The following is a 16,614-nucleotide window of genomic DNA, read 5'->3' as shown; positions in this document are numbered from 1 at the left end:
TGAATGTATGTATACCTTTCTGCTACTCATTAGATTCTCTTCTACAATTCTATAAATTATAGAAATTAAATTAGATGTTAAAAATATATTGCAGAACATAAACAGGGGAATTGAGCCACATCGGAAATAGCTAAAATAATGTTTGCTTTGGATGATACTTGTTAACTTTTGGAAAATATCTAACTGACAGATAATCTAAAAAGAGTTATAAGATGCAGTATTTTTATCTTCCTCAGATATGAGAATTTCCTAGATTTAGTTACAAATGACTCTGGTATGTCCATTTCTTTGGTCCGCCTTGGTCAACGCTTATTTCAAGAGTTTGTTGAACTTCTCAGTTGACTGAGTGAGCTCTGAATCATTTGGATCAGTTTCTTTATAGTCTTTTTGCACTTTTTTTTTCTTCACAGAATTGCTGCTGAGTTAATAAACTTTATCAACCTTTCCAGGCAATCATTTGAACTTGATGCTGCTACCTTTATTGTTTGAAGTATCAACAATTAACTGATATTGTGTAAAATGTACTAATTTCATTTGTACTTGGTGTTTTCATTTTCGTCCCACCCTATGAAACTCATCTGCACAAATGAATTTGTACAATACAGATAATTTGGCATGCGATTATTGCAGATTGCTAGAAGAAGGTGGCACTATTTTTGTTTTTGAAGGAACCAACAAGAAAAGTTGTATAAAATCTATTCTGAAAATTCATGATCCCCTGTTCTACTGGAAGGTCCAGTTCTTCTCTTTTAATTTGGCCTTACTTTATATAATCTTCTATGTATTGGTTCGTGGGGCATTAGTTAGCAGCTTCTATATATATGACATATGATGTTTAGAATATGGCCGTTTATAATATTGGCATTGATATTTGTTTTGCAGGTTGCTACAGAAGCTGATTTAGGCCTTGCAGATGCATATATAAATAGGTACTTTTCCTTTGTTGATGAGCAAGAAGGTCTCCTGAATCTTTTTATGGTAAGTAGAAATTTCTTATTCTGAAATATTAATGAAGTTGGTTAGTTATCTTTAATCTGCATTTCACTTCTTCCTGCAGATTCTAATTGTTAACAGGGATCAGAATTCTTCCAGCAAAAGTAAAACTACAAGGTTTTTCTATGCAGTTTCTGTTTATTGCAATCATTATATACAGATACAGATTCCTAATATTTACTCTTTTATTTTCCTTGATTTTTCTAACTCGGCAACTTGCGTAGGGGCTGGTGGACACCTATACTTTTTACAGCTGGTCTTCAATCTGCTAGATACTTTTTACGCCACATTTCAAGGCAAAATACTGTAGCCCAAGCTCCCAAGAACATCTCTCATCATTATGATCTGGTCAGTTTTTAAATTGTCATTTTTAAAATGAATTTAATTTTCTGTTTGTTGCATCATTATCCTTTCGAGTTATCTTCTCTTCTACTTTCTTGTTCTTTGATACATGATTTGACAAATTCGCTTTTCTGTGTATATAGAGTAATGAATTCTTCTCTCTATTTTTGGATGAGACAATGACATACTCTGGTGCAATTTTTAAGGTACATAGCTTTTCCTTAACCTGAATTAACAATTCATAACCATTTACTATAATTTCTAATTGCCATGATTATAATTTAATCTTTCTGCACTAAATCATTCGCTAGATGGAAAATGAAGACTTAAAAGTTGCTCAGTTACACAAAATCTCTCTTTTGATTGAAAAGGTATTCTCCACTTAGTCTTAATTTTTTGCATATCTATCCATCTTTCTGCATGCCCTTCTAACATTATTCTAATTTTAAATCATCAAGGCTCGAATCGAGGCCAAGCATGAAATTCTTGAGATTGGTTGTGGTTGGGGGAGTCTGGCAATAGAAGTCGTGAAGCAAACTGGTTGCAAGTATACAGGAATCACGTTGTCTGAAGAACAACTTAAGTTTGCCAAAAGAAGAGCAAAAGAGGCTTGTTTGGAGGTTTTATTTCCATGGATCATTGATTTGAAAAATAAAATCACATAAAATCCCTTTCTTCTGGAATTTAGGCTGCAGTAATGGGGTTTGCTTCCTAAGTTCAAAAGTGGTTTTTGAATAAACCTAGCAGTTAAATTTTGCATTTAGTATCAGAATGAAAATGCTTCATAGTAACATAGTGGCAAAGAGAAACTATACACTTTGTTGTCGTTTTTATTTCGAGAATTTTAACTTATAGATTATATGTTTAGAATATGGTGCTATGCCTTGTTAAGGAAATTTACTTTCAGGACCGTATTACTTTCCTGCTGTGTGATTACCGCCAACTACCATGTTACCGAAAATACGACAGGATTATATCTTGGTACTGATTGCTGCCATTTTTTTTGTATGCATGTAGCTATAGAAATATAGAATAATATATTAACAAAACTGTATTGCAGTGAGATGATTGAAGGAGTTGGTCATGAATACATGGAAGAGTTTTTTGGCTGTTGTGAATCACTTCTGGCTGAAGATGGCTTATTTGTCTTACAGGTGAACATTTATCAGTTTATAGACTTAGTTGCGGCAAACTTTCTTGCATAAGTTAGAATAATCTAATTACTTTTTATGTTATTGGACTTTTCTTATATTTTAATAAAAGATCAAGATATTCATATAATAGCTTTATATTATTATAATTTTTCAACTTGCGATGTTCGTACAGATCAGTTGCAGAATATGGCAATTTTACACATGTAGATAGCTAAAGTACCAACTGCTATAGTTTATCTTTCCATTTTGGGATGGCTTTCGGTGTCCCTTTCATTTCCTTTTCCAATGTCAGACAGTGTTGTGCAGTCCATTAGTGCAAAATCATGGAGAATGTTGGACAGGTTATGTGGTTTGTACAATGTGCATACAGACATCTCGTGGCCACAAATTCTTGGAACTTCTGCTTTTAATAGTTTGGCACGGAAAAGTTTGGCTTATTCTATTGTTGGGGAATGTTTTCAGTATATTCACTGGCAAAAACATTGCAATAAGACAACATATTTGACATTTAAATGTCTCTCAACATCAAGCATTATCTTAATTTAATCATGTGTGTGTCATTTGTTTTATTAATTATGTTTATTTGAGATTCAAATTCTCATGAAATTATGTACTTTTGAACGTACACTGGGCACAAGACTAATTCTTTGACGCTTTATTGTGATGTCTTGCTCTATAAAAATTGTAATACACACAGTAAGCTTTATGTTACTGTCACTTATATTGAACCAAACAACATATTGCATAGTTATGAGTTTGTCATTTAGAGCACGTGGCATCTGATCATGAGGAAACAACTACTCTCATCACTGAGCTTTTATGTTCATATGCCTCTCCAGTGAGCCAATATGCTTCAGTTTCCCTGCTGATTATATTTACTTCATTAGGACCCTTCAGCTGTTTTGCCATATTCCTTACTTCAAAACACTTTTTAGTTCTTCCAGACCACATATTTTCCTTTTTAATGTCCTATTGGCCGCAGCACTCTCTGGAGAAATCCTCAACATAAGTTGATAATTTCTAGTACTAAGTGAAATTTTCGGATTCTTATCTCTAAATAAAAGCTTTTCATGATCTTTTCTTTATGTTGTCTAATTTCTGATCATCAGCCCACGACATCCCATGGTTAAGGAAACTATACCATGCTACTTTACAAGAAAATAATCTTTATTTCAAGCCCTGACACATACCAAATCAACCTAGCTATTGCAACTCTATCATTAGTTCTATTGCATCGTTGCCCTTGAATTTGCAGCCATATCTAGCCCAAATTCATATAGCAAAAATGCTTTAGGACAGCGGTTGTATCTTTCGCACGAAAGGGTTCACCTTCATGCGAACCACCGCTGGATTGCGCAATAGCTGCTTTGAGATTTGTACAGGTGGATGAATGGAGTTCGGAGTGCTTTGAGATCTGTGCAGGGCGCGATCCAACGGTTGACATCATGCAAGAAGATCAATCATTCTAAAAACAGTATGGATATTTTATCAATTAAAAATAAGGGTTAAGCAGTGGAAATGACATCAATTAAAAATAGGGATGGAAGTTTATTTAACAAAGCATATATGCTTACATGGACTGCAACCCTCTTATCTTAACTTATGTTGTATAATTGACATCTTTTAAATTTTATAATCATTAAGTATCATAGATTATTTAATATCGTCAGTATAAGCACTGTAGATTACGCTTATGGTTATGCTGACATTGGTCGCTGAAACAATACCGAACACAATCTATATTGTCAAAATTTTCTGCATAAAAGATGCTATTTTATTGGCCATTGATATGCGGGAGGCTTGCCTACTTGGCCCTGCATATGTCTGATCTGAATTTCGAATGTGCATTTTCTGCTAATAAAATTTCTTGTCCTGAGTTAGGTCTCTTGATTTTGAGGGCAATTATACCCTCTAACAAGTGAACGGTGTTTGTTTTTACCATTTTTAAATTGAATGCTGGTTAAATCATAAAACTAGATCATACTTGCAGAGCATTGTAATTTTGTAGGCAAAGCCAGTTTTAGAGCAATTTATTGTGGTTTTCATTTCTCATGAATTATCTTTTCAAGTTATGTTCTGTCACTTTTAATAAAGCACTATAATGCATGGTAGTGTCTGTGATGGTTTGCTTCTCAGTGTGTTTAAGATGGTTGAATGTTGGTTATCATTCAGTTCATCTCCATCCCAGACGAACGGTATGATGAATACAGGAGAAGCTCTGACTTCATAAGGGAATACATTTTTCCTGGAGGATGCCTTCCTTCTTTGAGTAGAATAACTTCTGCTATGGCTGCCGCATCGAGATTTTGGTAAAAAATAATCTCATTTCTATTATATTTTACATGTATAAATTTTGAATTTACATTCATATCATTAAATTCTTGCTCTTTTGGAAGTTCATGATAGTTTTCTCATATAATGCAGTGTAGAGCACTTGGAAAATATTGGCATCCATTATGATCAAACATTGAGATACTGGAGGAATAACTTCATGCAAAATAAATGGTATACCCCATCTCTTTTTGCATATATCACAATCATTTTGTCGATCTGCATTATGCATTTGTTGTGGTTGAGTCATAAAAGACAGCAGTCAACTAGCATGCATGTCTATGTTAAATGCGGGAGTATCAATGGAGGAACTTGTATAGTGTGCATAGCTTTTACCTATAGGCCATAACAAGCCGTTAATTTTCTAATAGATTCTTCAGTTTGAGATTCCAACTGGTTTTCTGTGGCTGATTCCAATCATTTTATAAAATGCTAAAAAATGATTTCCTAATGTGGACTGAGTCTGAATTCTTAGGAGGTCTTCAATAATTGGCTTGACATGATGATATAAATAGAGTGTGACTGTAACGGCATGTATGCCATATTAATACAAGGATTTCTTTATTACTGTAGCATGCAATGATATAAAAAGCATATATGTGATAATTTGGCATTATATCTTTGGTTTTCAGTAAAATTCTTGCCTTGGGATTTGATGAGAAGTTCATACGCACATGGGAATATTATTTCATATATTGTGCAGCTGGTTTTAGATCACGTACACTTGGAAACTATCAGGTATATATCTGAACTAGCATACTTATTTTTGATGTTCTTTTCAAGGTTTTAGGATATCACTAACAAGATTTTTTTTTTTTTTAAAAAAAACATATCTCTCATGATTGTTATCATTAAGTTTGTTGGTAAGATGCAGCTTAAGCATGCCTTCAGTGTGCCCCTACCAGAAACCTCCCAGTACCTCATGACTAGCAGCAATGATATATTCCTGCAAGGGCTATCTTTGCAAGAGTGTTGAGAAAATCTTTTTGAATTAGTTATCTGCCATGGCCCATGGTTAGACTAAGGCGGAATTTGGTTGTAGAATAATCCAGATTGGCTTGGTTAAGTTGGAATAAGTTGGAGTGGATGAAGGATGGTTAAATTGGAATAAATTATTCCACCTTGTTATTGGAGTAAGTTTTTTCTAGGTTAAGTAGAATAAATGGGTTAGGAGACAAAGTAAAGAATTACAGCGTGCTGAATTTTCTGAAATGCCCATTCTGTCCTTTTTAAAAAGTGGTCTACCCATACGCTCAAATGAGTGCCTGATTCAAAAGTATTCCTTTTTGTTCTCCAACAAAACATAGTCTAAGTTCAAAATAGGATGCAGTTATAAAATGTCAATAATTATATGGCTGGCAATATCACCCCGACTAGTTTTTGATTGCAATGGATTTATGAATACTCGTGAAGAGACATTTTCTATTAGGAGTATTAAAAAACTTTTGCATGCCCTTTTGTACAAATAAAATACTTGAAGAAAATCACTAGCTGCTACGTTATATTACACTAAAAGGGTTCTATGCTACCCCTGTATTTCTGATCAACTTAAAATCTCCAGCTACTTGCTATTTCTCCTCGCACTATCTCGAACCCAGAGTTGAAATGACTGATAACCCGATCATCATTACCCCTCCTAAGATCAACCTAACAATATGGAACAAATGACCCTGCATGCAAGTCTTGATGCAACATCAAGACATGGCAAGACAGTTTCCTATATTTAAGCCCTGAATATTTGCCTTTATAATTTGTTTAGGCCTTGTTGGGTATGGTTAACGAGTAGAATGCTAGCCCAAGAAAGCATTACAAGCTTGTTCGGATTTTTATGATTAATAAATTTCAGCTATAGGCAAATGAAAAATGATTTCATATTGATACTTGGGTATGGTTTATAAGGTTCTGCACCCTTAGCCTGTCAAATGTCATGAGGAAATTGGTGATTTTTATTGCTGTTATCCCACTGTGCACGTTGACCCCCATGAACTCCACCAATCCTTGGGTGTGGCTTGCTAGCTGATAGAGCATTTTTTGGTTCCACGAGTTTAGGCTGGTGCATTACTTGGTCACAAAAAAAAAATGCCATACTTGGTCCATTTTGTATCTAACAAATTCATTTGTTTCACTTCATTTCTTTTGATATGCCAGCTAGGTTTTCCTGTTTGATTTTTCAGCATTTAAATCACTATGTTGATCTTCTGGTTATGGCAAGGATTGGTGCAATAATTATTTCTATCATTTAATGCTGCAGATGGTATTTTCCCGTCCTGGTAACTCGACAGCTTTCAGTAACCCGTACGATGGTGTTCCATCAGCCTGCTGATTTGTCCGCTGATCTCCTTCGTCCTGACCGGTAAGGGTCAATTTTCTTTTAGCTTCCGACTTAGATTCGATGATCAAATCAAGCTTAAAGGACTTTCCTTTCTGATTGTTTATAGCGAATGCAAGTATTTGGTCGTGAGATCGCCTCCCCCCCCGGCGTCAGTTCATTAGGTTCACTGCTTGGTAATAAGCTAATGCAGCTCCGGAGGAAACTGAGGTTCAGCGATCATAGGCCCTTGGATTAACAACATGGACGAAGAAGCATATAACATTGTGGAAGGGTATTTGTTAAAATTCAAACCTTTAAACTCTCTTTTACTTCCCAACTGGAATAATCTAAAATTCAATTGTTTAAAAGGGAAAAATATGCAGTGGCTCCACATTAATGCACATGGAGAATGAATATTTGACACGCTAGCCCCACGTTGGTTGTCAATAAATTCTTAAAATGCGATGATATTGTAATGTTTCCGATTTCCAAACTACTCTGCATTTAGACTTCAAAGGCCTCCCTCCAAGATTGCCACACAAGTGCATGCATGGATGGATACCCCTGTGCACATCTCGTGTTTGTTTGGGTGCATCTCTTTCCATTTTAGGGCCAATTTATTTGGGGATACTTTGGTATGGGAAAAAATAAATCTCATGTTAAATTACTATACTTGGTAAGATGGTAAAAATAAATCGTAGGTTTGGTAATTATTTTTCTGATATAGAATGTAAAACAATACCATAAAGAAGGTTGGATTATCAAGGTAATCTAAAATTGCCGTTTCTTAAAAGAAATGCCCTTATACTATATTCATATTATCTTAGTATATTATAAATATATTAATATATTGATTAATAATAATTATTTAATATATTTATATATTTATAAAAATAAAAAATATTTATTAATTATCAATGAATCTAACATAAGATTTATTAATAATTGGTATATTGATTTATATACTAAAAATAAACTATATCTTCTAATATATGTATTAATTTAAAAATATTTATTAACTCAAATATATTTGCATTGAAATGTCATGTATAAGATTGCTCACATCCCAGACATCAACATATGGCTAGAAGAAGATGGAGAAGAAAGCAGCAAGCCATCATCTACCTTTGCAATGAAATTTTTAGGTTAGTTTGGTTGTGCACGCTATAACATTAGTGGAAGGGTATTGGATATTGTAATGTTTCCTATTTCCAAACTACTCAGCATATATATTATTGAAATTGTTTATTTAAGAATATTGTTGAAAATTTGACACTATTTTTTAATACTATTTTTTAGAGTAATTTTTCTACCAACCAAATATAATAAAATGTGTGGGCGTGAGCGTGTAAAGAGAGACTACTATTAAGTGTTTTTTGGAAATAGACTCAAAGGTCAAGCAGTGCTTTTTGAAAGACCAAGAGCTCTTATTATTATTTGGATATGTATATTCAAAATTTTGAAACAGCTTTTTAGCTTTTCTAAAATTCAAAATAGATAATTAAAAATTAAAAATATTTTGTAGTATCAGCTTTGATAGCACAAACAAATAGATAATTAAAATTACCATATAATATTTTTTATTATTATAATATAAGGGTATTTTCTCAATTTGGATATAAAATAAATATTAATGTTTTACAATACTTCGGAGATGTAGTTACCAAATAATAAATAGCTTTTTATTAAAAAATTTATCAGTGAAAGCTCTACAGGCAAAAATTCAACTGCGGCAACAATGCCAAACAGATCCTAATCCTCAAATAATAATTACCTGTCAATCTGGAGTGCAACCACCTTATTGCATAAGTGAGATTTTCTTGACTGGTCGAAGTTCATCTGAACAGATTTGCATGGAAAATCTTACCAAGCCTTGTGTATTTAGCATCCGACACAGTTGCCTCAACTAAGAGGAAGGTAACAGATCTGCTGAGCCACCGATAGCGCCATCACTTATACAATCAATTGCATGTGACCTGCAGAAAAAGATCAAGTTTCTCCTCAGCTGGTAAAACCTTGGCAAAATAACTTCACGAGTACCTCTCTGTTAACCGTTCCACATCCTTCACAGTTCTAGTCAATGCCCCTGGGTGAGGAAAGGTAACACCCTCACAATTTTTGCAAGAGAAAGATAGAACTGATGCACATGGCAGGTCCAACACAATCTCACTAGAACTGTAATGTTGGGAAGGGGCACTGCATGAACCATGAAAGATTCTCCTTAACAGTTCTCTACAAATTCAAGCACAGGCATGCTTTTGCATCAATTCATGTTTGATTTTAGTTTGCTGATAATATCATACAGTCAAAAGCAGCAATAACTTCCAAAAGACGCTTCTATTGGTACAAGAAGCCCTACTATGAAAAAGCAATCTTTCTACCAATCCAACCGGGGAAAAAAAACCACAACCATATATGACCAGGAAATCCTCGCATCCAGCATGTAACTGTTGGTGGCCACTTCAGAACTAAAACTGGAAAGGATGGCATCAAAAAAATGGGGAGGCATCAAGGCTTTCAACCATAATGGACTTGTTCATCAGACAAGTTTCAAATCACATCATATCAATTTTTTCAGATTCTACTAGATATTTATAAGAAATTAATTCAATCTCAGTAAAAGCAAAGGAAATTGATATCCAAGCTGAGGTATTGCAGATGAGATTTATTGGTTCACTCATATCATTAGCCATCATATGCATGCTCGTCACCATTGATTCAAAGTGACGACATGAAATCCAGCTAGCATTGTCTAGGAAGAAAATGAAGTTTGTGAGATAAACAAACAATGATTGGGGTGTCCTGGCCTCATCTAAACACCATTCTCTGTTGAAAGCTTTGGTGATTGGTGAAGAGCGAGGGCACTATAGGAGAGCTGCATTCCCTGTACAGAAGGTAAAATACAGAAGGGAAGAAACGATTATGCCACTGACAAGTATCACAACAACTACTATGACGGGCATTTTCCCTACTGAACATTTTATTCGAACCTTTATAAGTACAGTCTCCATTGCCCTCTACGTCTCTACTCCCATCTCACTAGAAAGCTACTGATGCTGATGCAACAAAGTTCACATCTCTACCACCACTTCCAGCAATTAGGGAAGCTACAGGAAAATCATAAGTCTTGCCAAAATAGAAAATCCGCAAGCAGTAATAACTATCGAAAAACATATTCAGTACTATCCATTCACAATATTAATGCCAGTACCAGAATTGTAAACTATAGCATCCAACAACATAACAAAAGGTCTAATCTAAGCTACTCTAGCTTTTAAATAGAGGCAAAATCAGGGAAGGAACTCTAACTTATATAGTTGAGAAAGAAGCACACCAAACTTAAAACAGCCAGAAATTTTGAAGGAAACTACACAGAACATCTAGTCTACTGATTATATACTGGGCAAAGTAGAGAACTGCAGCCAAATTACCGGGATCCAAGCATTCCAATTCGGCTCAAAATCTGCTTTCTTTGAAAGGATTGATCCTCACAACAGGCAAGAAACAAACTTTAACCAGGAATCTGCTCCAAACAAACAAAGAAACCGTCAAACATGAATACCCAGTTGGAACTGAAATCCTTCCTCCTAATCACTGCTGCTGGGCTTGCCTACCCTGAGCACCACGATAACCAGCAGACCCACCAGGAGGTCCACTCACTTGAGAAGCTCCATAACGGAACTGAAATCCTTCCTCCTAATCACTGCTGCTGGGCTTGCCTACCATGAGCACCACGATAACCAGCAGATCCACCAGGAGGTCCACTCACTTGAGAAGCCCCATAAGACCCTCCCGGTGAAGGGTCAGACCTCCAAGCAATTGGATAACCTGAGATCCATTAGGATCACCATAGCCACCACCCATGTAACCAGAACCCACCCCTTGTTCTCCTGTATCACTGCTTGGGTTGTTAGTTGGATCACTACTAGCACGTCCGCTAACCACCCCATAGCCACCCTGACTACCATAAGGTCCTTCTGTCCCATCATACCCCCAATAATCATATCCCGGATTCCCATATCTTGTGGTCTCGCTAGGTGACTGACAAGTTGGTGCAGTAATGGCTCCACAACCTGCAGGAGCATTACATGTCGAAGCAGCTCCACAAGCTGTATTTCCATCATAACCAGCAGAGCCATAACCAGTTGGAGCTTGATTGTTGCAGGGGTTCCTCAGACCACCTGGAGGGTCACTTACATAACCAGCTGGAGGAGCATTTGGATTTCCATAGTAGCCACCAGCAGGTCCCCTATACTCAGCCGCAGCACTTCCATAGACCCCAAGCCCATAACCACCATAGCCAACGCCATTGTTTGCTGCTCCATACCCATTGCTTGGTGCACCATAGCCTGACCAACCATATGATAGATACCCACCCCCTGCTACTGGTGGTTGCATGTACCTATGAGCTTCCATTCTACCATCACAAAAACTAGTGTTCGCACCAGAACCACCATAGGCTTGATAGCTTCCGCCACCCATTGACTGAGCACCACCGCTGCTGGGGTTTGCATCTTTTGGGAGGGCATGCTTTTTGGGAGGGCATGCTTGACCTCCACAAGTTTGTCATTCAGCTCATGAAAGGTCTTTTGCAGCACTTGATCAACAGCATCCACTGAATCAAAAGTGAGAAATCCAAAGCCTCAAGGGTGATGGGTGGTTTGGTCATACATCACAACTACATCAGTAACTATTCCATAATCCTGAAAGTAGTGACTCAATGCTTCTTTTGTTAGAGTGGGAGGCAACCCTCCAACAAATATCTTACTGGTCCTTACATTTGCGCCAGACCCTCCTCCTCCACTTGTTCTCCCTGAAAGAGTAGATGCCCTACAAGCCAATCGCAATATGTATTGCGAAAGGTTTTTTCTTTTGATTTGTCCAAATCATGTACATGACATTTAAATATGAATAAAGGCGTTATGTTTTATCATATGCTGTTGATTATATTTATGATAAACTCCTTAGATTAGGGCAATGTTTTTAAGACTATGATGAGATCATACTAGTGAGACTTAAAATCCTAAAATCCTAATCTTAAATATTCCCAGTCATTGGTACATTGAGTCGGGGATCAATGATTACCGGAAAGACTGGCATGTCTTATGTATGCTCGATGCAGAGGATGATTGATCTCACAATCATTTGTGTGGAGACACTAATACAAAGATGTGGGTGCTCATTAGAGGAATGAGTTCACTGAATTGACCTACAAAGAGAAATCTTATGAAGTCTTACTTACATGTCAAAAGATGATTCTCTTAGTGGGAGTTGTGCAACTGATCCTATGACCTGAGATCACCATGGTATCTTGTACACATGAACCCATATTTTGGTTTACACTCATTCATGACAATAAGTTATGTACGAGGTCTTCTGGATATGGTGAATTGTGTACGAAGATTATGAGTAGGTCAACAAAGAATTAATCACTTCTAGTAAGAGAAGATAGCATCCTATTTATTCTAATCATATGATAATTCAGGAAGCCTTTGATCAAAGCAGAATGAAAATTAGAAAGAGTTTCTAATGTTTCATTATTTGAATTATCATTAAAAGATTGAGAAAAATATGAATATGAAATTGAGTTTGACATATATTCATACTCATATACATATTTGGGATGCAGTTTAATTAAAGGATTGAATTGCATGGTAACTTGCCACTGAAGGGTATTTTTGGTATTTCCACCAAATTTCATATTTTTCGGGTAGACATGACACGTTGCTAGACGTCAATCTTGTTTTATAGGTTTGATCAAATTAAAGAGTTTAATTCGATCACCAATTAGAAAGGATTCTAATTGTTAAGTTCGGGTTCGCGCAGTTTGGACTTAAATCGATTAGAAGAGTTCTAATCAAGTTGGGTCAACTCGCACTCACACCTATTGCTGGCTAAGTATGGAACCCAATGGGTCACACACAAGAAAACTTATCAAGGGTCTAATTAGATTAGATCATGTTTGCAAGATAAACATCCTAGCAGGTGTTGCAAACCTTAGCTCCTGATTCGAATTGGATTCGAATCTGATTCGAATTGGATTCGAATCTGATTCGAATTGGATTCGAATCTGATTCGAATTGGATTCGAATCTGATTCGAATTGGATTCGAATCTGATTCGAATTGATCTAATTTGATTAGATCATATTCTAATATGGGTTAGCCAAGAGTTGGCACCTAATTGGCTTGGTTTGAGTCTAATTGGATTAGATTTAATAAATCATTCAATCTAGACCGTTAGATCTTGATCTACCGTTGGATGAAGACATAATGGAGAGTTGGTTTAACCCAATTGGATTGGGTTAGAGGATGGCTACCATAATTGACCATTGGATCTTAATCCCACCATTGGATGAAGACATAATGGGTCAAGTGAATGGCGCCTTGCATTGGAGCCCTTGGATCATCATCATGAAAGATCAAGAGGTGAGGCGTGATGGACATGTGATTAGCATGTGATGTTGACTTGGTCAAAATATGGCACCACATGAAAGGACATATTATTTGATGCACCTCCTCACTTGATCTGCACCTCCTCTTATTTGATATGGCCCTTTAGATGATGCCCTTTCATGAGAGGATGTGTGGATGGGATGCATCCCTTGGAGATGCATCCCTACACCTATTATAAATAGGTTAGCACTTCATGGGTTTCATCATTCCAACTCCACCCCACTCCTCTCTTTTTTCTTTCTTACATTAGTTTCTTTCTTTCTAGCATTGCTTCTAGTGTGTCCTAAGCCAAGACAAGGTGGTCTTCTTTAGGACAAAAGGATTAGAAGTGATTTTAGAAGGTTAAAGAAAAATAGAAAGAAAGGAAAGCAAGCCATTAGAGTTCTTTAAGAATTCTGCATTAAGGATCAAAGTCTTTGGAGCTAAAGTCTTGATTAAGTTTTCGTGTGGATCACCATTGGAGGGCGGACACTTGGACACCTCGTGGAGATTGTACACTTTGGATTAGCGTTTGAGGTATTCTACTAATTCTGCATTTATTTTATATCATTTGATTGTAATCATTAAGGTGATCTAGGCTTAAAAGGGTTTCATGCATAAGGACTTTATTAAGAAATTTTTAAAATCCCTAGCTTCCGCTGCGCATTATAACATGCTAAAACCCTTCAGTGGTATCAGAGCCATCCTTAATTGGTTCAATCAAATAATTATGTATGATGTATGATTATTAATTTACTATGAGATAGTAATGTCATATGCTTAGAGAAATGCTGAAATGTATGATTAATATATGATATGTTATGTAATAAAATATCATGATATAAAATTTTCCATATGAAAATATGTTGAAGCATGTTAATTAATTGCTTATGATTTATACATGCTATGAGATAGCCATGATGCATAATAGTTTATTTTAGACATGTTAAATGTATGTTACAATTAAAGAATGTGCTAGAGACTAGTAAGCCCTCAATAAAAATTATATTAAGTCATAGTGTTGAAAAACTTTGAGCTAACCCATTCTAGAACAATTAATCTAATTGGTGTCTAAGGAAAGCACTAAAGGTGGTTACTTAATTAGGACCTTACTCTCTGAGTAAGGGGAGCCTCCCACCTGCTTACCTGGCCAATTGTTTGATTGCCTATTATGGATAAGCTTAATATTGATTTAACACTATTGATAGCCTTCCTTCATGCCTCGATATTATTATGTCAAGATCCATGCTAGTTTGTTGTGCTAACACAAGACTTGCAATGGGCACTGATGTTATACTGTCTTGGTGCATTAAGATGCTTATGGCATATTTTAATATATTGCCTTGTTGTGCAACCACAAGGGCAATATTATTCGAATATGACTATATGGAAATGAAGGGTTTGACTTAACTAAAATATTATTGTTTGTTGTGCTAACACAAGGCAATAAGTATTTTAAGAGGACAAGATAAAGTTGAGAATTGCATGAGATGCAATTGGAAAGAGTTTCCTACCTTTGAACTCATAAGAGTTTGTTGTGTAAACACAAGGCTTTTTATGATGAATTAGGATCTCAACCCTACTAAGAAAAATTATATTTTCACGTTTATCATAGGAGAGGGCTATGATATTCGATAAAAATAGTAGGAGACAAATTAGATTAAAGTCCTTATCTAGTTGTAAACATGTCATCATGATTGGTCTGCTTATATTAGTTTTGTTCTTGCATATGTAGAATTATTAAATGGCTTCTTCACTTTCACCAAGAGGCATCTTAGATGCCAACAAGTTGACCGGACCAAACTATGTGGACTGGTTGAGGAATTTAAAGATAGTACTCACTCAGGAGAAAATTTCCTATATACTTGAAACCCCAGATCTTGGAGATCTAGGGGATGATGCTACAGAAGAGGAGGTTGCCACACATAAGATGTGGAAAAATGACAGTGTGACTGTCAAATGTATCATACTTACCTCTATGAACAATGAATTACAGAGGCAACATGAAGGCATGGACACTCAATCCATACTTCTCAATTTAAAAGAGTTGTATGGAGAATAAAGCAGGACTGCTAGGTATGAGATATCTAAGCAGTTGTTTCGTGCTAGAATGAATGAAGGAACTCCAGTGCAAAACCATGTTCTTATGGTTATAGACTTGATCACCAGATTAAGTCAATTAGGTTTTGCTATGGATAGTGAGCTCAGTCAGGATTTGATCCTGCAATCACTGCCTGATTCATTCTCTCAGTTTGTTGTGAACTTTCACATGAACAAGCTGAACACCTCCCTGCCCGAGCTGTTAAATATGCTTAAAACAGCTGAAGGGCATATTAAGAAGGATAAAGGTCCACTCCTTCTTATAAACAGCACCTCTATGAGGAAATCGGGAAATAAGGGTTCTAAGAAACGATTGAACCCCAAGAGTAGCATCAAAAAGAAAAAAGAAAAGAAAAACTCCGGATCAAGTACCTGTTTTCATTGCGGCAAAGCTGGCCACTGGAAAAGGAATTGCAAGAGTTTTCTTGCAAGTATGAAGACCGATGCAAGAGTTGCATCAAAAGGTATGTTTATGTTACATGCCAACTTGTCATTAAGTTCTTCAAATTCAAATTCATGGGTATTGGATACCGGCTGTGGTTTTCACATTTGCAAATCTTTGCATGGACTACAGAAAATTAAAATTTTGAAGAAAGGTGACTTCGAGCTGTATGGCGCTGGAGGAGAGTCCATCCAGGCTGAAGCTGTTGGAACCTACAACTTGGAATTGCCTTCGGGAAAGCTCCTACAATTAGAAGATTGTTATTATATGCCCAAAATTATTAGAAATGTAATTTCCATTCCTTTGTTGTTAAAGAAAGGTTTTGAAATTAATAGAAAGGGCAATGGTTGCTCTATTTATTTTTCTAATAAGCATCTTTGCAATGGCATTATGGAAAATGGTCTTCTAGTTTTATTACTTAATGACAATATCTTTCATATTAATAAAAGCAATAAAAGAAAGAGAGAGGAAGTGAATAATACCCTCTTTTGGCATTGCCGACTTGGTC

The 16,614-nt window shown here is 36.0% G+C and overlaps 1 protein-coding gene across 8 annotated transcripts in view; it reads left to right on the top strand.

Annotated features, from left to right (window-relative positions):
• The window catches only part of LOC103711840 (tuberculostearic acid methyltransferase UfaA1-like), a 36,986-nt gene extending 29,362 nt beyond the window's left edge, over positions 1-7,624 (top strand). For 6 of the 8 annotated variants that reach the window (XM_008798133.4, XM_017843983.3, XM_039114984.1 and 3 more), the window contains 14 exons: positions 631-733; positions 883-978; positions 1,058-1,110; positions 1,218-1,341; positions 1,479-1,541; positions 1,647-1,706; positions 1,794-1,955; positions 2,243-2,316; positions 2,396-2,489; positions 4,662-4,798; positions 4,914-4,994; positions 5,453-5,558; positions 7,072-7,173; positions 7,259-7,624. In XM_008798133.4, the coding sequence (XP_008796355.1) occupies positions 631-733; positions 883-978; positions 1,058-1,110; positions 1,218-1,341; positions 1,479-1,541; positions 1,647-1,706; positions 1,794-1,955; positions 2,243-2,316; positions 2,396-2,489; positions 4,662-4,798; positions 4,914-4,994; positions 5,453-5,558; positions 7,072-7,143 (1,225 nt within the window). In that variant the 3' untranslated portion in view covers positions 7,144-7,173; positions 7,259-7,624. The remainder of the gene's footprint in view (positions 1-630; positions 734-882; positions 979-1,057; positions 1,111-1,217; positions 1,342-1,478; positions 1,542-1,646; positions 1,707-1,793; positions 1,956-2,242; positions 2,317-2,395; positions 2,490-4,661; positions 4,799-4,913; positions 4,995-5,452; positions 5,559-7,071; positions 7,174-7,258) is intronic. The other 2 variants (XR_003386598.2, XM_017843982.3) reach the window with 2 other exon arrangements.
• The last annotated feature ends 8,990 nt before the right edge of the window (positions 7,625-16,614 follow it).

The sequence above is a fragment of the Phoenix dactylifera genome, chromosome 17 (assembly GCF_009389715.1).
Source record: "Phoenix dactylifera cultivar Barhee BC4 chromosome 17, palm_55x_up_171113_PBpolish2nd_filt_p, whole genome shotgun sequence".
NCBI lineage: Eukaryota > Viridiplantae > Streptophyta > Magnoliopsida > Arecales > Arecaceae > Phoenix > Phoenix dactylifera.
Note: the sequence above shows the minus strand (reverse complement) of the source record. Positions and strands in the feature narration are given on the sequence as shown.